Genomic DNA, 23,765 nt, shown 5'->3' with positions numbered 1-23,765 from the left:
TCATTCACACACGACCACACCATCACAGATTCCGTGTTTAAATAATCGTAACAGAGCCGAAGATTTGTTGGTCAATATTTTGCTTTTGTATTTATTTATATTTTCAAGGGGGCAAATAGCCCATGACTTCATGAAACATCTTGTAGGGGAAGTTATGATGCATAGCCGTGTGCTACATGTATAAATAATTTTGACTTAGCTGAGCGGCGTCACAATCCATTGAGTATTGGCTGCATTACAGATTTTAAACATTTATTTAAGTATAAAGCGGTGTCTTAGGATATGAATAACCTGAATCACGAGACGTCGTCTGGCCGATTTCTTGCTTTGACTTGCGAGCGCAAACTTTACATGCGAGCGCGGTATAGCAGCAGTGAACTCAAATAAACTCACTTTACAATAATACTTAAAAAAAGAGGCTTCAAGCTGTTTAATGTCACTCCCACTTAAAGTTTACTATCATACTAAACTTGAAAAAAAAAAAGAGAATTACACATTACATCTTTATGAGTAAAACTACCAAAAGACTTTGCCATTAAGATGTCTCCGCTAGCGTAATGCTAAAATACAATGGAAAACATCATTGACTAGCTAACACTTAGCCTCAATTTTTGCGGTGTTAGCTTAGTGTATCACCGTGGGTGCACATAAGTGTGGCGTAGGTGATTGTATCGCGTCGGATGAATGCTTATTTCCATTAGCTTGTCTATGCTGTTCCACATTAGTAAAGTGCCTTGAGATCCAGTGCCTTGACGAGCAAGCTTTTTAGATTACAAACTGTCTGTCACTGTCTTGAGATACGAGCAAATATTCAAGATACAAATGAACTTCAGGCCAAACTTCACAACATTGGTCACCTTGCAGTAGAATGATGGCACCAGTTGGTGGCGGTAATATGTCATAAATCTGTTTTGTCAACCGCCAATACAGCCCGCAGAAGAACGATGAAGGAAAATTCAGTAAGTAAGGTCACGTTTTGTGTTTGTAGCTTCTGTTTTTTACACGTCGTGTAGAACAAATTTTGTGACTGGTTTTATGTATGGTACAATACTGTTGATTCCAAAGATTCTTATGAAAAAAAAAACGTTTTGCGGGGGTCTGGATAAGATTGGTTGCATTTCGTAACTCAAGGCTCTTCTGATACGTTAGCATGAAGCTAGCAGACTTTTGTTTAACGAAATGATATATTTTGGTTGAATATTTTGGTGAATGATTTCACTGATCGTGGCTGGGTTGGGAACACATCTGCGTGAATTCACTGTACATAATTATAAAAAAACGTGTTAACTAGTATTAATATTTTCTGGTGCAAATGGCTCATTCAGTCATCTAAATTGAATGCTGTAAAATAACTTGGACTTGATTGTTCTCTTACCCGGGAAGGCAAGTGACTAGGGCATCTGCGTCGTAGCTCCGAGGTTCCGGGTTCAAATCTGGGCTGATGTGGAAATTACCTGTGAGGGGGAAAAAAAGAAAAGTCTATTTTTTTGGTCTTTCAAGTGTCATCTTACTTTATTTTAGTTTTACCCTTTCTAAAGAATTTCTAAAGAACTTCAGGACCCAAATCCTCTAGAATTTCTATAGAAATTCTATTGTTGTGGAGAAATTCTATAGAAAATCACAGCCAACGTTGTATAGAACAAGTTGTTCTGTAAAAATCTATAGATTTTTATAGAATTTCTATAGACTTTTTTTAGCTGGGTATGTAGTAACTGAATTATAAACTATTTTAAAGGTAGCTTGAGGGAACACTTGTAAAATGATTCATACTACAGTTTCATTTAAAAAATCAATTTCCCCCACTGAAATCAACCTACCTACCTCGAATTTTTGCTCAAATGTTAAAAACATGACTCAGCCACGGCTCGTAATTGCAACGACTACTAAGTTAAGGCGTCCGTGAGTACTTTTGGAAGAACGTTTAAACCTAAACAATACATGTAGCTTCGACATTTGACATGTCCACATTTCACTTTCTGCCTTTAATAAAAGCGAGAGCGTGAACGCAGCACTGACAACCACATTCCAGTCAAGGTGGACGCGCACACACTACACTACACGCGTACACACGCACACAAATTCACAAAGGTCTAAGCCGCTCCCCTTTCAGGCTGCAGCATCTCTGGCTTACATTCTTTGTGTTTTTGACTTGTCAGGACAAGCAGACTTTTTACAACGTCAGCAGTCGCTGTGATGAGCGCCGGGACGCTGCAACTTTTACATGTCAATCCAAAAGCAGCCAGTGAGAGAAAGCGAGTGCAAGAGAGAGAGAGAGAGAGAGAGAGAGAGAGAGAGAGAGAGAGAGACACACACACACACACGTTGCACACACACTCACACTTGAGCATCAAGGGGTGTGTCAATACACGTTTAGTTCCTCAAGGAAGTACAAGTCGACAGTATCTCAAGGCGGAGTGCTGAGGAGCGAGGCCGGCTGCTTTTGCAAACATGAAGCGCTGAAGTTGAGAGAGCCTCGTCGTCGTCGTCGTCGTGTTCATCCTCGACCGGACCAACCGCCGCACGAGCGAGGGGGAGGCCTCCAACTCAGGTAAGGGCATTCTACAACATTCCACTAGGCGAAACCAACTAAAAAAAGCAAACTGTCTGCTTCCCAGTTGCATCTACGTAGCCTACACGTACACGTAGTTGTTCAATGTAAGACCGCGGGGACCCCCCGACCCTTGCACTCCCTGACCGCTTATCTTAAAGGGCACGAGATGCCGGGACGATGGTACAAAGCCGCTGGCAGCTGTCAGTTTCACTTCCTGTCAGAGGGGCGGGGCCGACGGGGCCCGCCAGCTTGAGCAACGTCCACTTGAGCAAGAGCGAAGCGCAATGTCCGCTTTGCACTTACAACATCAACTTGAAGTCGGGACACTTTGAGGAAGCCGCCGTTGGCCGACTAGCGGCAACGTGTGTCGGGGAAAGGGTGGGGGGTCGGGGGGCTCCGACACGTAATAAATCAATTCAAAGAATTGCACAGAAAAGTGTCATACTAAATTCCATATCAATAAATGTTTGACAACTGTTATAAAAGATTACATGCAAATAGATCGTCCTAAATTGACAATTTAACTCAACTCGATTTAACCTTTCAGGATTAAAACAGTTTTAGGCACTTATGCACAGTTTGAACATTCAGAACTTGAATATAGGAAAATTTCAATCTGATAAAGCAATTAATTCAATTATGATGTATAGCACAATGTACCGCAATAAATATTTGAAAACAAACAATTCTAAAACATTACATGCAAATGTATTTTACTTGTAAATTACATTTGTAGCCCATGAAAACTATCCACAATTTCTGTAAAGTAGCCATAAACCCAATTAACACCAATCCAATCAATTATAACATGGGATGATTATTACAGTTCCCACACAGAACATATAAAATACTCAATTTTTTTTTTTTTTGGGGGGGGGGCTTATTGTTCCAAATGTGAATCAACCGTGAGCTCAAATCCAAGGTACAGTATGTACAGAATTGTGATTTTTGTGAATGAATATATATATATATATATATTTTTTTTTTTTTTTTTTTGTCTCACTATATCACCCCTAAGGCAAGCTTAAATATGTTGCGGCTCGTGATGAAAACGAGTTATACAGCCCTGGACTAGCGGAATGATTCTCTCCTGGGATTGGATCTCAAACGAGCCCCAGAATTGTAAAAAAAAATTCATAAAGCCACCAATAAGCCTGCGTTTTAACTAGGGTGGGCAAAATTTGTGCTCAAGGGCCACACTACAAAATTATTTGACAAGATACATTTGGATGTAAATTATTTCCATTTTTATTGTCCATCTATCCATTTTCTAAACTGCTTATCCTCACGAGGGTCGCAGCAATGGTGGAGCCTATCCCAAGTGTTAACGAGCAGGAGCCGGGGCACACCCTTGAATGGTCGCTAGCCAATCGCAGGGCACATAAAGACACACAATAGCCACACTCACAATTGCACCTAGGGGCAATTTTAGAGCGTTCAATTAATGTCGCATGTTTTTTGGGATATGGGAGGAAATTGAAGTGCCCGCAGAAAATCCACGCAAGCACGGGGAGAGCACGCAAACTCCACAGAGGTGAAGTTGCGATTCGAACCCGGGTCCTCAAAACTGTGAGGCCAATGCACTAACCAGTTCCCTCACCGTGCTGCATACATACATATATACACACACACACACACACACATATAGATATGTGTGTCTTATACACTACGGGGTGTGTATGGTAAGATAGATAGATAGATAGATAGATAGATAGATAGATAGATAGATAGATAGATAGATAGATAGATAGATAGATAGATAGATAGATAGATAGATAGATAAAGTTTTTTAAATGAAATTTAGTCATTTGAGGAATTAACCTTATTCTACATTGATAATGTGACAAAATAATTCTAAAATGTATAAATACTGTATATAGGATCAAACTTCTTAAAAAAATTCCAATAATATAATTACAATAAATATGAAAGTATAGTAATTAAATGCAAATTATAAAATGAAAACCTAAAACTTAACTTAAGGAAAAAAAAATTAATTAAATTTAATGAAATGTATATTTTAATTGCATTTAATGTGTTTACTGTAACAGTAAATAAAAGCATCATGCAAGGCGATAAATGAATGGAAAAAATGTTGATTACACTTAAATTCAAACCATTAAAGCATTGTAAAATGGAAGGGATGAATTAATGCGACAAATATTCCAGTACCCTTGATACGGTAAAAGCTCGGTCGGCCATATTAAAGAGCTAATTTGAGTGAACCCCTTCTTGTGGTTCTTCTGTACTTCAAATACTCCTCCTTCGAGGTCAGTGTTCTTTGGAGAAGGTAATTTGAGAGAAATATTTCTTAAATGTATTTTTAAAGGACTTTTTTTTTTTCTTTGAGGAAGGTTTCTCAAAAGGTTCTTTGAGTAAGATTTCTAATAGTTTTTTTTTTCCTTTTTCTTTTGGGGGATGTTCTTTGAAGCAGGACTCACAAGAGTATATGAGACAAGTTTCTAGAGTTTTTGTTGAAGAAAGTTTTTCAGGTGTTACGCTGTGAGGTAATGTTCTTTGGTTCTTCTTACGTTTGTTGCAATCCATATTTCTTTTTCAGAAGGCAAAAGAACAATTGTCAAATAAGCAAACAAGCAAAACGAGACCGCTAGTCAAAAAGGGTCCGGTCTCGAGTGGTTTCTTCTGCTGCGTCGGTCAGCTCGTCATCCTTTGACTTCAGTTGGAAATGAGTTTTGTATCGACGGGTTTTTACATGTGAATCATCCCAGGAATGCTAAATATTTACTAGCCCCGCAGTCCGCCAGCGCCAGCTCCATTCTCCACCGGACAAATGTTTAAAATCCAGGTGGACCTCAGCCTCATATTGGAGGTCCTCACACGGCACCGCTTGGGATGAGATTCTTTCACTTGAAACCCTAAATCTGGTTTTGAAAGTACACTTTTAGCCTGACTGGGAAGTCTCAACTTTGCCTGGAAACCCCTGACTAGAAACCCAAAACCGGGCGTTAAATCCTCATTTGAAGCAGTTGAGGAGGTTTTGTGGTCCCTCGTATTTGAGAAAGATTTCTTTGCGAGACCTTCTCATGGCCTTGATTTGGAGAGGGGTTTTCGTAGGTTCTTTGAAGAAACTGCTTCTTTGCGGAAGGTACATAGGGGTTTTTCTTTGAAAAAACTTTCGAAAGGTACTTGATTGAGGAAGAGTTGTAGAGGTTGTTTTTTTTTTTGTTTTTTGTTTAAGGGTTCTGTAGCTTCTTCCCTGAGGAAGCCCGAGGTTTTTCGTATTCAGGGAGGGTTTCTTGAGTTTCTGCTTTGACAAACATTTCCGAGTACTTCTTTTCAGAAAGTGATGCTTCTTTGAGGAAGGTTTGTAGTGGTGCTTTGAGGAAGGTAGTCCCATGTGAATCAAGACAGTACTGGTTCTGATTTGTGATGTTTTTTTTTTTTTTATAAATTATTATTTCAAACATGCAATACAAAATAAGAAAACAAAATGAAGTTTTGACAATATCCAACATTAAAACACTGTGTACTGGCACTCCAAAAAGGAGTACAAAGAAGTTAAAACGTTGGTTTTTGGGTTAGGAGGCGTTCTAGGAGTTTTTTGACCAAAGTTTTAAATGAAGGGTTCTAACAGTTCTATGCCCAACGATTCTTCTTTGCGAAACAGTTCTCACAGTTCTTAGAGGAAGTGTCTAGTAGTTCTTCTTTGAGGAAGTTGACAACAGTTGTCATTTGCATGGTGCTTCTTTAAAGAAGGATTCTAACCAATCCTGACTAAATGTTTCAAATAGCTCTTTGAGGAAGTGTTCTAGCATTTCTTAAAAGAAACCTCTCGTGATTTACAGGTTTACAGTATGTCATATTAGAGGAAGCTTCCAATGGTTCCTTTTTGAGGAAGGTTTTTAGTGGGTCTTCTTTGAAGATGGTTCTACCGATTGTTCTTTCTGTTTTGGTTCTTCAACAAAAGTTTCTAGTGGTTCTTCTTTAAAGGAATCATTTGTGGTTCTTTCTCTGAAGACAGGTTTTAGCAGTCTCTCTCTGAAAAACCTTCCAGAGACATGATAACAATATCTGCTGCTGTGTACTGCAGTGCTGACGACATGTGCAGTAAACAGGCGTGGGCTTGCCTCAGCTATGTCACTCGCCTCCACAACTTGCCAGCACAGGCCAGAAGCTGCACACAACAGCTTCATACATTTCTCTCGCATTCTATTATTCCAGAACATGAGTCCATGGCTTGGATACAGTTGTCCACAGGAAACAGTCATTGCGGTTCTGGAGTAAACATTGGACTGGTGTATCTAGGTGGGACAATAGAAATATAGGAACCTTTATTCAGTTCACGTAGGCTTCAAGAGCTTTTGATCTTTGTTCAAGTTGTCAAATGTTGTCAAAGGGTTCAATTTTAAGAACCCTGGACACTCATATTTCGAGGCCTTTGCCTTTGATAGAACTATAGTACTTTTTTTTTTTCTTCTTTCGGCTTCTCCCGTTAGGGGTCACCACAGCTTGTCATCTCAGATGAACACACATATTTGTTTGGGACAGTTATTATGCCGGATGCCCTTCCTGACGCAACCCCTCTGCATTTATCCGGGTAGAGAGCTGGACCCTATCCCAGCCGACCAGCCGACGACGGGAGTAGGCAGACTACACCCCGAACTGGCCGCCAGCCAGTCGCAGGGCCGATACCGACACTGTCACTGAGCGGGAATTGATCCCACGCTGCTTGCACCAAAGGGAGTCGTGTGTACCACTACAATAGATACCAAAACCAGCACTTTCTAGTAACGTTACAACCCTTTGCGAGGAATTTCTTAAACAGTTGTGGTAGCGCCATCAATCAGTAGTACCAGATAATTGGGCACTTCATAGGGCTTAAGACTACTTGTACATCATTGTTTGTTTACGTCATGTGCATATTGTGTGAGTGTCTTTTAGCTATTTTATTCGAACCACTTCAACTCCAGGAAACAAATTCCTTTAGCGTTTTCACATTCTTGGCCAATAAAAACTATCGCGATTATTGTTATGTTCGGGAGAGAGAAGTCCAGTCGAGGGACGGACCCGGAAACATTCAGAACATTACAAATGGTCAACTAAAGATAAACAATTCACAAACCCTCCTGGGCTGGCTTGCAGCTTGTAATTCTTGGTTCTATACCTGGTGTGGTCTCAAAAAAAAAACCATACTGTAATAGAGGAAGATGGTGATTTTCCCGACAGTGTGTCATCACACCGTGGGGACACCTCAGAGAATACCTACATTCGGTACTGATGACCTCTCCTGGGTGTGTCTACTGTGTGTGTTGGATACAAAGTGTGCTTGGCAATCCCAATGGAGTATAAAAGCCTTGGTTGAATCCACTTTGGTGCCGGTTTGCCCCATTAAGCCTCAGAAGACAAAACAAGCAAACAGAAATGCGACACTGTCTGTCCACCAGCCGCTTTCACACACTGAACATTTATGTTATTGTTTCGATTGTCAAACGTTAAGGGTACTAAAATAAGTGAACTCCATATTCCCTGTTTGGTATTTGCAAATTCCCCATTTTTAAGATTGAGTTTAAGCCAAAAGAGGTGCTTTGCTGACAACTTTGTGCCAAGAAACTATGCTGATGTGAATTGAGGAACTTCATCTAGAAAAAAAGTAGTGCTTTGTCACTGTCTGCTGAAATCTAGGTCCCGAGGAACTATGATGAAGAGAGTTAGTATGCTTCATTTAGAACAAAGTGGCGTTTTCCCTCCCTTTTATGACAACTTGGTGTCAGTGAACTATATTGAAATGAGTTGAGGAGCTTCATCTAGAAAAGAAAAAGTAGTGCTTTGTCACCGTCTGCTGAAATCTAGGTCCAGAGGAACTATGTTGAAGAGAGTTGGGATGCTTCATTTAGAACAAAGTGGCATTTTCCCTCCCTTTTATGGCAACTTGGTGTCAGTGAACTATACTGAAATGAGTTGAGGAGCTTCATTTAAAAAAAAAAGTAGTGCTTTGTCACCATCTGCTCAAATTTAGGTCCCAAGGAACTATGTTGAAGAGAGTTGAGATGCTTTATTTAGAACAAAGTGGCCTTTTGCCTCCATTTTGCAACATCTTGGTGTTACAGAACTGTACTGAAATGAGTTGAGGAGCTTCATTGAGAAATATGTATCGCTTTGTGACAAGGAACTATGTTTAAGTGAGTTGAGGAACTTCATTTAGACAAAAGAAGTGCTTTACTGCTCTATTGTGGCATCTAGAGGCAATTCTAAAACTTTTGGGGGGAACGAAGGAAGGCTCATGTCCTAACACAAAGATAAACAGTTCAGCGTAGTGATTGGTGGAGAAAGAATGTTTAAATCAAAACTTGAAACAAAGATGAAAGGCATTCTCCATTTTGGTTTCATATGTCAACACCCTTCCTTTCCTTTGTTGAATTGACTATGATGTCACGCTTTGGTATCTCGCTGTGGACGTCCTGTCGTCGCTGATTCTCCACACGTGTCGGGATTTACATTTTCATACCTTCAACTGGACCAGATGGCTTGGAACATGAATCGAGACTGATATGTCACAGTAAGAATGATACAGCTAAGATGGATTCCGATTTGTGACAGAATTCATTCATTATTATCATCATCATTCATTCCTTCCTTGATGCACTTAAAATCGGATGTGGTTAGATCGGACTGAGCTTCTTTCAAAAATGTGGATCAAAATCGGAGTACGATATTTGACATTGTGACTGCTAAGTAAACGGGTACAGATGAAAATTTATGGAAATCTATCGTCACAATATTCCCTAATGCAAACCCAAAATAATGACAGTAACATGCACCTAAAGCTTTGCGACAAGTCTTATTTTGCATATCATTAGCTTAAACCATAATTACCCGTGTCATTTGACTGTCACAATATAAATAAAACGTGAATTTCTTTCCTGGGCTTTTTTTTTTTCCCCTCGTTTTCCAAATACCGTAATTTCCGGCCTACAGAGCGCACCTGATTATAAGCCTCGCCCAGTACATTTGTAAAGGAAATACCATTTGGTACATACTTAAGCCGCACCTGTGTAAAACCCACAAGTGCCCACATTGAAACACGAGATATTTACAAAGACAGTACACAGAGTGAATACCATAGCTTAACACAGCAACAACACGGTAGCATGAACAGGGCTGGTCAAAAAATTTAAACAACAGCCGTGGCAGCAACACCGTTGCGACACGGTAGATCAGCACTATCAGGGCCGGTTAAAAAAAAAAAAAAAAAAAAAACATACGTAAATGACTGAGACGCAGCAGTAACACCGCAGCAACCCGCTACCATGGCGCTAACAGGGCCAGTTAAAAAAAAATAAAATAAATACCAAAATCACTGAGACACAGCAGCAACAGTCTAGCGCAGCGCTAACAGGCCGGTTGAAAAAAAAAAATAAAAATAAACATACCGGTAAAAGTCACTTTCTCGACACATATATTCCACCAATGTCACTCTTACCTTTTCTGCTCAAGTTGCCCCCTTGCAGCCATTTGAAAAAATGCACAAATTAACCACATCACTGCATAAGCAGCAGGGTTGAAAGCGTGTGAAAAAAGGCCGGAAATTGCGGTATGTTAAAGTATGACTTGGGCAACTACGCTATTAGGCTAATGACAATCCCCCCCCCCAAAAAAAAAAAACAATAACCCTATTCAATCTAAAATACATAAATAACAAGCACTTATGCAATTCTTTTAAAACATGTATCTAGAAAGATCTAAAAAACATGTCACAACAAACCATGTAACCTCGCTCTCCTCTCTGATTGGTTAGTAGAATTTAAACAGGAAGACTACTCGGGAGTGATAAGCCACACAAACACTAAATGGTGCAAATATTTACATTTATTTAAGTATTTAATAACCGCGAGGACAACCGCGGCAAAAATAAAAGTGATGTGAAATGTTCAAACTGCATAATGTTCCAGCAGCCAGTATATTTGTGCAATACAGTTCAGCTGTTTCACTTTTACGTACAAGTTTCACTTAAATAGCGCTTATCTTCATATATTTAAATGTTTTTTTTTTTTTTTTTTAAACTTTAGTACAGTACATTTGTTTGGTAAAATTAAGTTGAATTCAACCTACGTAAGTACAATTCATTTGAGTTTAATCTTCGGGAACCTTTTGTCGTCAATCTTTTTTTTTTTTCCAGTATAATTTCAGCCGCGCAATGTAGTTTAAAACACGAATACAAATATTAATTATCAGTACAGAGATCATGTAGTGGATATGCATTTTTTTTTTTTAAATTATCTTGTGAAAGCTTTTTTGTTTGTGTGTGCCACGTTTCCTGCTGCTGTGCATTTCACTTGGCAAGCGGCAGAGGGAATGTCACTGGTCCTCATACCTCCATGAACATCCGGACGTTTGTTCACGTATCAAACCCCGACGGGAGTGCGACGTCGTCGTCGTCGTCGTCTCTATTGACGAAGGACGCTTCGCGTGCGAGGAGGGAAAGTAAAAATAGAACAAAAGAGGCCACCACGTAGGAGACGCAACAAGTTCTGAAATGCAAAAATCGGCGGATCCCAGCCGCTCTGGCACCGGGATCCACATTTTCCCCACTGCCGCCAAGTCGTGACCCACTTTTGTACAAGTTGAGAGCAGTGAAAATAAAAATGATTTCTTAACGTAACTCACACTTGCTTAGATTTTCAAACTGCATTTCAGAGCAGGAAATTTAGGACGACGACTTTTGAAATACTGCATCACAAATGCACAAAATACGGCCGTTTTGTATACATTTGATTGTATTAACTTTTTTTTTTCTTTTGCTGCTTAATTTCTATTTTCACATATGCATTCTTTATGTAGTATGTCTTTATTTCTTTTCCTACCATTTGGGTATTTTTTTCTCAATATTTACTGTCTTTACAAAATATTTTGCTTTTGTAACATAAAAAGCTCAAAATGTCAATCATGTCTGTACGTCATAAATCAATGACCCCCTTTAACTTTGTATTATTTTGCAATTGGATACTTTTCATATTTGTCCATTTTCATCTATTTTTATTTTTTAAACATAAAGAATGTTTTCTTACCTTATTGTCATAAACTGAGGGCCTTCAGTAAGTACTTTTTTCATCAAATGTTTTTTTGGTGTCCGATTAGTACTTTTCTCCCCCAATGTTTTTTTTTTTTGTTATTGCATTTTACACTCAAATATTTTCCACAATATTTGTGTATTTTTTTCTGATATTTTGCTTTTCAAAAAAACAAAACAAAACCTCAAAACAGCATATTTCAATATCATTGCACATGGACGAGCCCCTGTACTTCTGTAGAATTTCCTTTACATTTTTTTTAATTTGTATTTCTTCCTGCTATTTCTAACCAGATTTTTATATTTTTCCAATATTTGTGTAAGCAATATTTCCCCTTTTTAAAAAGGTAAACAAATAATTACATGTTTCTATAATATCTTGTTATTTTCCTTTTTATATTTGTGGACATTTTTTTTCCCAAAATGTTTTAATACATTTACAACATTTTTCTTTTTTTTTTTACCATGTTTACAATATTTTTCGTTTTTAACAATACAAGTGTTTTTCCCATGTGTATTTCTTTACTTTTTTTTTTAACTAAGTGAACCTGAAAATGTCGCATCTACAGGCACAAACAAACAGATGATTCTTCGCATTTGTGCATTATTTTTCCCACTTTTATTTTTTTTTTCAGATTTGTGTACATTTTATCTGATTTTCTTTAGAGTTTATTCCTTTATTTGCATCACGCTTCTATTTTTCCAGATATCTTTTAACATTGGTGAATCTTTTGTACATTCTCATTTTTTTGTACAAAAACAATTCTTTGAATATTTGCCATTAGTGTATTTTTTTACTGAATTATGATTACCTTTTATGTAATATATTTTCCACCCTAATATTTCAATATTTTTATGTCTTTTTTAAAACCCCTGGCATATTTCCTTCCGCATTCATATCCAGAATATGTATTTTTCCTGTGCTGACATAGCAATGGCATACGCAGACTGGGTCTTTCGGGTTCTGCAAAACCAGTTAAGAATTATTATTATTGCTAAATTCCGAACTCATCAATCATCATAATTTGATTTCCAGACAGCCATGGACCACTTCAGCTCCCGGGACGCGGCCATGAAGATCCAGAAGAAGATCCTGAGCGGCATGGCCACCAAGAGCTCCGTCCAGCTGTTCATCGACGACACCACCAGCGAGATCCTCGACGAGCTCTACCGCGTTTCCAAGGAGTACTCGGGCAACAAGGCGGAGGCCCACAAGGTGGTCAAGGACCTGATCAAGATTGCCGTCAAGATCGGCGTCCTGTTCCGCAACAACCGCTTCAGCACCGAGGAGCTCGTCTTGGCCCAGGACTTCAAGAAGAAGCTGCGGCAGGGCGCCATGACTGCCATTAGCTTCTACGAGGTAGACACTCACAACTTCTAGATCTATTTCTTCGAAAAGACAGTGACCGTAGTTTTCCACAGAAGCGCCGCATCGGATCCATACCGGAAGGTCCGACATTTAACTCATTCGCGACCGCTCTGGATTTGAGATAAGCACAACTTTTGACTCAAAGATAAAGATTAGTGGGGTGATAATTGGCCAATCATATTGTTTATTGCTTGATATACAGCTTTAGCTGCTCAACAGTCCAGGGTCTCCGTTGTCTTATTTTACACTTTGTAATGCGCTGCATACTTTCAATGACAGACAAGTCCTGACCGCAGGCAGGCCAGTCGAGTACAAGCACTCTTGTACTACGAAAACAGGCTGTTGTTACACGGGCAGAATGCGGTTTGGCGTTGTCTTGCTAAGCACGGGCATCCATGAAAAAGACGTTGCTTGGATGGCATGTTTTTCCAAAAACATTTCAGCAATACCGTACCTTCACAGATATGTAAATTCCCATTGGCACTAACACGACCCCATACTTTTAGCAGATGCTGCTTTTTGAACTTTGCGTACATAACAGTGCAGATGGTTCTTTTCCTCTTTGGCCCAGACGACACGACGTCCACAATTTCCAAAAACAAATTGAAATGTGGACTCGTCGGACCACAGAACACTTTTCCACTTTTCATCAGTCAATTTTAGATGAGCTCAGGCCCAGAGAAGCCGGGGGGCATTTGTGGGGGTTGTTGAGAAATGTCCCTGCTTTGCATAGTAGAGCTTTAAATTTGACTTACGGATGTATGGCCGAACTGAGTTGACTGACATTGGTTTTCTGAAGTATTCCTGAGCCCATGTGGTGATATTCTTTCCACGCTGACGTTGGCTTTTGATAAAGTGGCATCGGAGGGATCGAAGGCTACTGGCATTCACTGTTGGCTTACAGCCTTGCCGCTTGCCTGCAGTGATTTCTCCAGATTCTCTGAACCCTTTGATGATAGTATGGAACGTAGATGAAATCCCTAAATTCCTTACAATTGTATCTTGAGGAACATTATCCTGAAACCGTTCCACTATTTTCGCACACACTTGTTTACAAAGACGTCAATCCCGCCCCATCTTTATCGAGGAATAACTGAGCCATTCAGGGAAGTTCCTAGTTCCTGTTCCCAATTAACCTGTTCACCTGTGGGATGATCAAACAGATGTTTGATGAGCGTCCGTCAACTTTCTCAGTCTTTTTTGCCACCTGTCTCGGTTTTTTTGAGAATGTTTAGCAGCCATAAAATTCCAAATTAATGATGATTTGGCAAAAACAATCAAGCCAACAGTGGTTAGAGCATTGGTTCGGTAAACCAGGGGTCGTGTGTTTGTTTCTCACTGGGGCCAACCCTCCCCAAGAGGAAGGGCATCCTGTGTAAAAACTGTGCGAAACAAATATGAGTATATATTTATATCTGAGCTGACACGCTGTCGCAACACCTAACAGGACAAGCCGAAAGAAGTTTGTTTGTTTTTTGTTTTTTATAAATCAAGTTTAATAGTTTGATATATATTGTCCATATACAGCATATATATTGTCCTCGTACTGTATTCAATTACATATAAGTGGAACGTCATTTGCAAATCATTGTATTCTGTTTTTATTTGTTTATCTAGTTATCCTGGTGCTTTGTGAAAGTTACGCTACTAAGGAGGTCAAAGAACATATTAGCGCACGGACTTGAAGCTGGTTATCAAATCAGGTTATTCGAACATTGAGGTTTTGTTTACTTGCGCCCCCATTTTGACCACAGTACAGTACGGTACTGCGTATATGCACATGCACGGTTGTGGCCACAGTTCACCTAGATCAGTAGTCTCACGTAGAGCAAAACTCTGCCTCGATATGTTAATCGCCATGCGACCTGACGATGGTCGTAAGGAGCAGCATGGAAATTCATAACAGACTGGGACCGCGGCAAAAGATTTGGATAAAGTTAATCAAGATTCGTTTAACACATTGTCTCAGATAAATGACTAGCAACTAATTAATCTAGCTAGCTTGGTAGCTTGGTTGGAAGACGAAAAAATAGAATATGGCCATTATGCAGTGATAAATCCTGGTTAAAGTAAGCAATTTTAAACTAAAATGAGTCCTTTAAGAACAGCTTTTTCTGGAGGCAAGCGCTAAAATGTGTCAACTAAAATGTACGTATGCTAATTGTGGTAGCGTGACAAAATCTGCCAGGCAAAACAAACTGCGACCAGTAGTTTTTGATTGAACAAATTGTATTTTGTACGGTGAACAACTGGATAGTGTCAGGACCAGAACACGGGGTTGCACCCAAATGCACGACTCGGGAGACATAGAAGCAGTTCGGGAAACGTATTTATTCAGTCCAGTGTCAGGAATCAGGCAGGCAGTCGATGGGAGCAGCAGTAACAAGGACGTTAGGCGCAAGAGGCAGGTCAGTGGGCAGGTTGGGGTCGGTACACGGGAGATCAGGAACGGGATTACGAGAGTGCGGGAACAAGGCATGAAGCAACGATCTGGCAAAGGCCAGACCATACGCGTGGTTCGATATAACTGGGACTTAATTACTAGAGATCCACTGATTCGTCGCTGATTGCGGCAGGTGCGTGCTGCATCGGGGAGCGGTAAAGCTAGGACAGAGACTGGCAGGGCCATGAGGGTTAGGTCGTCTACCTCATAGTTCGGGGGACCGGGGTTGAAATCCTGGCCCCGCCTGTGTGGAGTTTGCATATTCTCCCCCATGCCTACATGGGTTTTCTCCAATGGCAATGACAACCGCGTTCCCGTTCCACAGGTGGACTTCACCTTCGAGAAGACGGTGATGTCCGAGCTCCTGACGGGCTGCAGGGACCTCTTGCTGCAGCTGGTCAACAGCCACCTGACGCCCAAGTCGCACGGCCGCATCAACCACGTGTTCAACCATTACGCCGACCCCGAGCTGCTCACCCGGCTCTACCAGCCCGACGGGCCCTTCCGGGACAACCTGACGCGCATCTGCAAGGGACTCAACAAGCTTGTGGAGGACGGGACAATATGACAGCCCACCACCCCCCAAGCGTCCCTTGGGACTGCACTGACACTCCACACTTGACACTGTCCTGCTGCTACGAGAGCGCACACAAGGAGGGAGCCGCCTGCCAGATGGTCCACTTGGGAAAAAAAAACTGCTGAATATGGACTTTTTTTTTGTTTGTTTTGAGGTGTTGTTTTGATGACAAGTCGGACCAGATCCAAGTGTTTCACAGTTTTTGAAAAATATGAACTCCTGTATTGACGGTAACAAGGAAAGAGGAGGCAGTCTGCTCATACAATGCTGCCCTCTGGTGGTTAAAATATGCTTCGTCAACGGGGGGAAAACGGCGAAGCGTCCAGAAATCAAGAAAATAGCCAATAGTAATAATCATGATGATAATAAAAGCAAAAAAGGCCTGACTGTGATTCCAATGCTGTGTGGTCTCTGCACTTCATTAAATATGTGCATGGTAATGTTATTTTATTATCATAACATGTTGGACAAAGTGAAGAAAATAAGAATTTGAACACCATGCAATATTGCAATTTATCCCACTTGGAAATCATGGAGAGCTCTGAAATTTTCAGCGTAGGTTCATGTCCACTATGAGAGATAATGTAAAACGAAAAATCCAGAAATCACAACGTATGATTTTTTTAACAATTTATTTGTGTGATACAGCTGCAAATAAGTATTTGAACACCTGAGAAAACCAATGTTAATATTTGGTACAGTAGCCTTTGTTTGCAATTACAGAGGTCAAACATTTCCTGTAGTTGTTCATCAGGTTTAATTTTGGCCCACTCCTCCACACAGATGTTATCTACATCAGACAGGTTTCTGGGCTGTCGCTGAGAAACACGGAGTTTCAGCTCCATCCAAAGATTTTCTATTGGGTTTAGGTTTGGAGACTGGCTAGGCACTGCCAGAACCTCAATATGGTTCTTACGGAGCCACTCCTTGGTTTTCCTGGGTTAGGGTTCTTCGGGTCATTGTCATGTTGAAAGACCTAACCCATGACCCATCTTCAATGCTCTGACTGAGGGAAAGAAGTTGTTCCCCAAAATCTCACAATTTATGGCTGTGGTCATCCTCTCCTTAATAAAGTGCAGTGGTCCTGTCCCATGTGCAGAAAAACACCCCCAAGCATGATGCTACCACCCCCATACTTCATAGTAGGGATGGTGTTCTTGGGACGGAACTCATCATTCGTCTTACTCCAGACACGGTTTGTGGAATTATGACCAAAAAGTTTTATTTCGGTCTCATCTGACCAGAAAACTTTCGCCCACGACTCCTCTGTATCATCCAAACTTAAGACGGGCCTTGGCATGTGCTGGTTAAAGCAGGGGAACCTTCCGTGCCATGCGTGATTTCAAACCATGATGTCCTCGTGGATAACCAACAATCACCTTGGAAACGGTGGTTCCAGCTCTTTTCAGGCCATTGACAAAGTCCTGTCGTGTAGTCCTGGGGTGATTCCTTACCTTTCTAAGGATCGAGACACCACGAGGTGATATCTTGCAAGGGGCTCCACTCCGATTGAGATCGACCGTCATATTTAGCAGAACGTCAGCACTGATTTGCTAACCAGTCGGCTGTCATGCCGCCGATAAGTTAAATAATGACAACAACAACCAGTCTGCCAGAGTGGCAGAACATTCTAAATTGTTTGTGAGTATGAATAGTTGTTTATGTGTCCCCAAAACTGTGTATTGCTCCAACACACCTGTGACCCAATTGACAATAAGCAGTACAGAGAATAGATGGATCTAATAAAATAAAAGAATAATAGTACAGTACAAAAACTGTGATCAAGTATTAATGTGTATTACGCCTGTGACACACTGCACATTGACATGAACAAATGCACTATAACCTGCTGTGCAGTTCTTTTTAAACAAAATATTTAATAAACCTTACAAAAGTTACAAAATAATCACAGCCTTTTCTCTTGACAAGACATAAATTTGAATTAATAATGAATTAAATCACTAGTGTTCTCTATCAAAAGTTTCAGTTGCTGGAGGGAATAAGTTTAGTTTCTTGACCGCTAACATGACACTTGTGTATACCTGATATTATACATACTTCATATGCATCTGTACAGATGGATTAAATAGTGTTAAGAATATATTCAAAAGCATACCAGGCTTCAGTGTCACACTACGTTAGGGCGGTCACGTCACAACTCAAAGATGTCGTCTTCCCGCTCCCTCAGCTTCAAGGTGAGCTTGGTGGTGGTGACGGGCACCGCGGCGGCGGGCGGCTCCGGCCGCTGGCGCTTCCCGGAAAGTGACCGCGGACGCTCGCTCGTCCCGCTGCAGCAAACCTCCTCCAGGTGGGCCAGCCTGTCGGAGGCAATCGTCCAATTAAAACACGGCCTTGTGGTTGGTCGGTAGTTACCTTGGTCTGACCTCTTCTCTGCGTCCGGCCATCTTCTGGCGGTCGCCTGCTTGGACTCGTTGATGAAGCTGTCCAATCGGCTGAAGAAGTCCCTCGCCGTCAATTCTCCGGCGGCGCGAGAGGGGCTCGCCGTCACCACTTTATCAGTACGGAGCACATCGGTGCCCAAGCAGACACCTTCGTCCACATCATCGTCAGCTTCGGTAGCGCCAGTGTGAGCGTCCGAGTGCGACAGGACAGGGATGGTCAAGGACTTCTTCAGGAAAATGGAGTCATTGGTGTACAACCGGTTGACTCTTTTGATTTGCTCTGTCTAAAAGGTTTTGGCAGCTGTTAGAATACACATTCATAAAAACCAATGGTGTAACCACCTTTTAATTTTTTGTATAAAATAGAAATAACAGTCTTTCGTGTTTCATGTGGATGCATTTACAATTTACGAGCAGCATAATATCATGATTTATTTATAACTTCTACGTTTCATATCTGTACTTTGTACTCCAGTCTTTACCCTGTTAAAATCATTTAACATAGGAAGAAAGTAAAATACAAATATTGATAGGGATTATGATAATAGAAGACAAAGGAAGAAAGTACTTACGGTGACTCCATATTTGAGGGCGAGACCTTGGAGAGTTTCGCCGGGCTGGATGCGGTGTTCGACGTGTCTCCGTCGAACCGGGGAAAGACCGGACCGGACCAGACTGCCGTAGGACCTGCTGCTAAGGCTGCCGCCGCTGCCGCCTCGCAGCAACCCGCTCCCACCGGCGTCCGCGGGCCCGTTCCCCGCGGACATGACAGCAGCGGAGGGGCGGAAGGAGAGTCAACTTTCGTCAGCTATCGTAGCATCACTGGATAACAAACATGGCGACTTGTTAATAACCAACGGGACTTTTCTTTTTGGGAATTTTTGTCTGGTTCGATAAGTAAACTGCTTCATCGTCGCTCAACTTCCGCGACTCACGGATTTCACATAACGGAAATGAGTGTCGCCATAAGAACGTTTTAAAAAAAAAAAAAAAGTGACTAAAAGTTAATGTGGAAAGAGGACACAGTTGTGCTCTCCGTCGCCTCCCACCAGGTGACATAATGTTAGTGCCGTGGATGTCTTGTGAGTGACAGGTCCCGTGATGCATCGCGCGTGATGCATTCACCCCCACTCGGATTAGTGTGCACTCGTGAATTTAATAAACCATTCACGTTTTACAATTAAGTCGAATACTTCATTATAAACACAGATAAATGTCATCAACATTTGACTATCAAAGACATCCAAGGGACGGAAACGTAACGCAAAGACTACATTATTGGTCGGTTCGATTGCTAGCTAATACGTTAGCTCGCCTGCTAATGTGCTGACAACCGCACTTCATAAAAAAATTATGTCATTTAGATGAAAAGCTAACAAAGAAAGTCAGGTGAAAATCATTATTTTCCGTGTATGAAATATAACATTGATGTTATTTTAATAGATACGTGTTTAATAGCAAGGTGCCACGTTAGCCAAACAGAAAATGTTGTCATGGCTGCCATATGGGCGACAGTTCCCATGATGCATTGCGTATGATGCATTCACAGACAAGCGTTACCCTTTGTGATAAATGAACCCATTACTGTTATATTTAAAAAAAAAAGTAGCACAAAAAATAAATTACGTGAGTAATTTTATAATATTCTAACGTACACAAAAGCTGGGCGCTATCCGTATTAAATAAGTTTAAAAACTAAAATAGTTTATTTGCTATGACATTGAACGCCACAGTACTTGTAGGTTAGATCGCTAGCTAGGTTGCTAACCTTTCACTACACTGATCATACATCATTTGAGCAAAAGAATCATGTCTTTTAAACGCGAAGGCAACGACAAAAGTCAGCTGAACATCCTCAAGGTAAATATTACAACGATAGCGTGTTTTATTGCCAGTCGTATTCCATATTACAGTGTGCTGAATGAATTTATTGCTAGCAAAACTGACGTTTAAATTCAACTACAAATACAGGGGGGGGGGGATCTGTAATACTCAGAGTTTGTTGCTAGCCGACTTTTAATTTTCTTGTTGTTCCAGAAACGTCGCGTCGCAGATCTTCTGTCTAACTTTATTCCAGAAGACGAAGCAGCACTTCTGAGCAATGGAAGGTGGAATGTAAACACAAACTTGACCGACCACGTTGACTGCAGCCATTGTAGCTAACCTAAATACACAACTAACACACTATGTTTATTTTTTAAAAGGTATACTTGTCTTGTCTGCCAATACCGCCCCGTGTTTGACACCGTCGATATGCTGACAGTCCATAGGAAAGGCAAAAGGCATCTAGAAGGTGAGCTACGTATATCTTACCACAAATCTTTGGGATAAACTTGCAAATTAATTTGGGATATGTATTGTTTGCAAACCTAATCCTCAGAGTTGTTTCTTCAGAGAGATGACAACTCTAAAGTTGCCCATCATCCATTTTCTGTATCGTAATGGACACAAAAGATGCATTTAATGTGTTTGGAATGAGAATTGAATCATGGAATAGAATACATGTGTTTATGTTTAGGTTTAAAGGCATTTTATGGTAAGAAGGCCCAGCTGAAGCATGAAATAACAAAAAGGAAACAAGAAAACTTCATCCAAGCTGAAGACCAGAAGCAGGTGAGTGACTCTAAACTGCACTTTTAAGTTGCGATTTTGAACTTACTTTCCATTAAGGTAAGATCCCCCTTTTTTTCCTCAGGAAGTATCCAGTTCAGAAGCGCCTTTACTGGCTCAAACGCGGAAGCTGACCCATCACGCTTTGCTGAGGACCGGCCCGTACAACAGCTGCCATCGTAGAACCAGGCACGCCTCGAGCACCTTTTCATGTGAGCTTACAAAAAATCAAATGATAAAACACGTTTGTATTTTCTTTTGTTTATCCAGCAAAACTGTAAAAGGGCCAGTGAGCAGCAAAAGTCTACTCGAACATACAGCGCCACCTTGTGGACCTGAAAAGTCAGAAGCGGTTCACTGCACGTCAGGTAACGTTTTTATTTTAGCAATCAATCTGAGTTAATGGTCGAGCAATTTTGAAGGAGTTCAAAGCATATTCCTGTTGGAGGAATTATGAACGGTTCCATACAACCAAATACAAAACCTTCAATCTTATGCGATAAATACATTTGCATATTGTATAGGAAAAAAAGAACAAGCAACTCTAAAAGGGGAGGAACAAGAGCAAAAAGTAAAAAATAAAACTTGTCATTGTCATTTGCTTTTTCTAGAAGCAAAGGGGAATTTTTTTGGGGGGGGGGGGATTTAAATAATTAATTTTTGGACCCTCTCATAAGAGTGAAAAACCTGACTCGGTTGCTTGCAGGTCCCGACCAGTCACACTCATCTAAGACCACAGGAGGGCGTCCCCGGGCTGCGGCTGACCCGGCATCCGAGGCCATGTCGGCCCAGAGGAGACGAGAGCTGGAGCATTATCTCAAACTGAAAAGGTACGCAACCTCCTTTTGACTGCCAGTCTCGGCGATGTCACACACGAATGGCCTCTTAAGGGTGTTCGTCCTACCCGTAGCGACGGATGGCTGCGGGACCCGAGCGGCCGCTGGGTCAAAGACGGCGACGTGGAGTTCGACTCCGACGAGGACGACGAGCCTCCGTCGCTTCCCGCGCTGCCTTCAGGGGACTCCTGTGAAGGGCCATGAAGTCCCCACGCTGACACTTTGATCCCCGTTCTCTGTGAAAGGCTCAGACGTGACTCGAGGGGATGAAACTGGACGCTAATTGTGTGATACCACACATCATTTTGGCAGATTTTCATCCATATTCAAGTCTTTCAAAGTTTTATCACGGTCTGTCGTGGTAACTGTGATGGACTTCAGGGAGAAAGCGGGTGCTGACCGGCTCTCAAGTTGCCGTCAGATTTGGGGAACACGTACCACTGCTCAATAAATCATTGACACGATTATTTTTCTGTCAACAACATTTTCAGCAATCTATCTCTTCTACCAAAACTGGCAAAACACATGAAACAGGGCGAGCCAAAAGACGTTTTAGGCTCCTACATTCACGCAGAAGGCGTGCGTCACTCGGCTGAATCGAAGCAAAAAATAAATCATCTTATTTGACTTAATTCTGTCATTACTGAATGTTTTTTTAGGAAGTACAATCTTATAGAGTGTCATCCTGTGAATGAACATCAAAATATTTGTATTTTTTGGGAGGCTTTTATGTACTCATGGAATTGCCATACATTTCAATGATAATTGTAAACTTGATGATTATTATAATTTGAATAAGACCGTCGCAAAATTCCCCACTTCGCATCAGTTCGTTTTAGATGAGCTCTTGGTCGTTTCTGGGTATTGTCCATATATGGCTTTCCCTTTGCATGGTATAGTTTTAAATGAATTGCTGTAGTCTTAATTCATCCATCCATCCATCTTCTTAGCCGCTTATCCTCACAAGGGTCGTGGGGAGTGCTGGAGCCTATCCCAGCTGTTAACGGGTAGGAGTTAGGGTACACCCTGAACTGGTTGCCAGCCAATCGCAAAGCACATTGAGACAAAGAGCCACTTTAGGGGCAATTTAGAATGTCCAATTAATGTTGCATGTTTTTGCGATATGGGAGGAAACCGGCGTGCCCGGAGGAAACCCACGCGGGCACGGGGAGAACATGCAAACTCCACACAGGGGGGTCCGGGATTGAACCCGGGACCTAAGAACTGTGAGGCTAACGCTTTACCAGTTGATCCACCTTGCCGCCATAATTGTAAACTTATTATAATTCAAATAATTTTAAACTTGCAAAAGGCTTTACAAATATTATTTAAAGTGCGTATACATTTTTTGGGATACCCCGTATACATATAGTTTTGAGTTGAGAGCTTGTTCACAGAACAAATTGAACACATGTATTAAAGCATCCAATGCATTCCTTTTGTTGAGTTCTGTCTTACATGAAAAAAAAACCACCTACACTAGTTCTACATGTGCATGTTTTTCTTTTATAAATTTGTAATTACATTACAATTGCCACTACATGTTATTCTGTATATCATATTTGAGCAAAATTACTTGTGTGTACTAAAAATGCAACAATTTTTAAATTTATGTTGTTGAAAAATCCAAATATTTGAAGTAGACCTAATTTGCTTTCACTGGTCATGTACACTGGGGGGCTTCAGTTTGACACTTGTGCTGGGCAAGTATGGCGAATCTGTGGCTCCACTGGCGTACCCCCTCATAGCTCAGACCTAATCCCCCCTCAGCTTAAGTGTAAACCTGCAGAGTGCTAGCTGCTCGGGTGCTAATTTGGTTCGGGATTCCACCGGTTAGCATCGCGTTCACCGAAGCGGCGGCGAATTACAGAAGCACGCGTGGGTCAGGACAACTGAGGCCGGACGCGCCTCTCGATGCCACTAATGCGTCGAAAGCGCCGTGCGTCCAG

The 23,765-nt window shown here is 41.2% G+C and overlaps 3 protein-coding genes across 7 annotated transcripts; 2 read left to right on the top strand and 1 right to left on the bottom strand.

The window, feature by feature from the left end:
• Positions 1-1,379: 1,379 nt before the first annotated feature.
• lysmd1 (LysM, putative peptidoglycan-binding, domain containing 1) lies at positions 1,380-19,582 on the bottom strand. Of its 2 annotated transcripts, XM_061820080.1 has the most exons (4): positions 18,943-19,582; positions 18,353-18,654; positions 18,085-18,286; positions 1,380-1,454 (listed from the first exon to the last, which is right to left on the bottom strand). In XM_061820080.1, the coding sequence occupies exons 1-3, from the start codon at positions 19,135-19,137 to the stop codon at positions 18,121-18,123; spliced, it is 663 nt and encodes a 220-aa protein (XP_061676064.1). In that variant the 5' UTR covers positions 19,138-19,582; the 3' UTR covers positions 1,380-1,454; positions 18,085-18,120. The 2 variants fall into 2 exon arrangements, with proteins under 2 accessions (XP_061676064.1, XP_061676063.1); XM_061820079.1 differs by lacking the exon at positions 1,380-1,454 and having other exon boundaries at positions 17,826-18,286; positions 18,943-19,576.
• tnfaip8l2b (tumor necrosis factor, alpha-induced protein 8-like 2b) lies at positions 2,352-16,351 on the top strand. 2 transcript variants are annotated; one of them, XM_061820081.1, is made up of 3 exons: positions 2,352-2,548; positions 12,616-12,939; positions 15,717-16,351. In XM_061820081.1, the coding sequence occupies exons 2-3, from the start codon at positions 12,622-12,624 to the stop codon at positions 15,957-15,959; spliced, it is 561 nt and encodes a 186-aa protein (XP_061676065.1). In that variant the 5' UTR covers positions 2,352-2,548; positions 12,616-12,621; the 3' UTR covers positions 15,960-16,351. The 2 variants fall into 2 exon arrangements, with proteins under 2 accessions (XP_061676065.1, XP_061676066.1); XM_061820082.1 differs by lacking the exon at positions 2,352-2,548 and adding an exon at positions 8,889-9,068.
• A 97-nt stretch (positions 19,583-19,679) lies between the features above and the next one.
• Positions 19,680-22,443, top strand: scnm1 (sodium channel modifier 1). Of its 3 annotated transcripts, none has more exons than XM_061820074.1 (8): positions 19,680-19,996; positions 20,408-20,478; positions 20,575-20,663; positions 20,889-20,983; positions 21,066-21,169; positions 21,251-21,348; positions 21,687-21,810; positions 21,891-22,443. In XM_061820074.1, the coding sequence occupies exons 1-8, from the start codon at positions 19,943-19,945 to the stop codon at positions 22,018-22,020; spliced, it is 765 nt and encodes a 254-aa protein (XP_061676058.1). In that variant the 5' UTR covers positions 19,680-19,942; the 3' UTR covers positions 22,021-22,443. The 3 variants fall into 3 exon arrangements, with proteins under 3 accessions (XP_061676058.1, XP_061676061.1, XP_061676062.1); XM_061820077.1 differs by lacking the exon at positions 19,680-19,996 and adding an exon at positions 20,003-20,230; XM_061820078.1 differs by lacking the exon at positions 19,680-19,996 and adding an exon at positions 20,171-20,230 and having other exon boundaries at positions 20,408-20,485.
• The last annotated feature ends 1,322 nt before the right edge of the window (positions 22,444-23,765 follow it).

This window comes from Syngnathoides biaculeatus, chromosome 5 (genome assembly GCF_019802595.1).
Source record: "Syngnathoides biaculeatus isolate LvHL_M chromosome 5, ASM1980259v1, whole genome shotgun sequence".
NCBI lineage: Eukaryota > Metazoa > Chordata > Actinopteri > Syngnathiformes > Syngnathidae > Syngnathoides > Syngnathoides biaculeatus.
This window is presented reverse-complemented; position numbering and strand designations above follow the sequence as displayed.

Coding starts and splice junctions, on each gene's coding strand:
- lysmd1 (XM_061820080.1), bottom strand. CDS start 19,137: ATGTCCGCGGGGAACGGGCCCGCGGACGCCGGTGGGAGCGGGTTGCTG. Junction 18,655..18,942: donor CCCTCAAATATGGAGTCACC/GTAAGTACTTTC, acceptor AAAACCTTTTAG/ACAGAGCAAATCAAAAGAGT. Junction 18,287..18,352: donor TGGCCGGACGCAGAGAAGAG/GTCAGACCAAGG, acceptor TGCCTCCGACAG/GCTGGCCCACCTGGAGGAGG.
- tnfaip8l2b (XM_061820081.1), top strand. CDS start 12,622: ATGGACCACTTCAGCTCCCGGGACGCGGCCATGAAGATCCAGAAGAAG. Junction 12,940..15,716: donor CTGCCATTAGCTTCTACGAG/GTAGACACTCAC, acceptor CCCGTTCCACAG/GTGGACTTCACCTTCGAGAA.
- scnm1 (XM_061820074.1), top strand. CDS start 19,943: ATGAACCCATTACTGTTATATTTAAAAAAAAAAGTAGCACAAAAAATA. Junction 19,997..20,407: donor TAGCACAAAAAATAAATTAC/GTGAGTAATTTT, acceptor TTGTTGTTCCAG/AAACGTCGCGTCGCAGATCT. Junction 20,984..21,065: donor AAGCTGAAGACCAGAAGCAG/GTGAGTGACTCT, acceptor TTTTTTCCTCAG/GAAGTATCCAGTTCAGAAGC.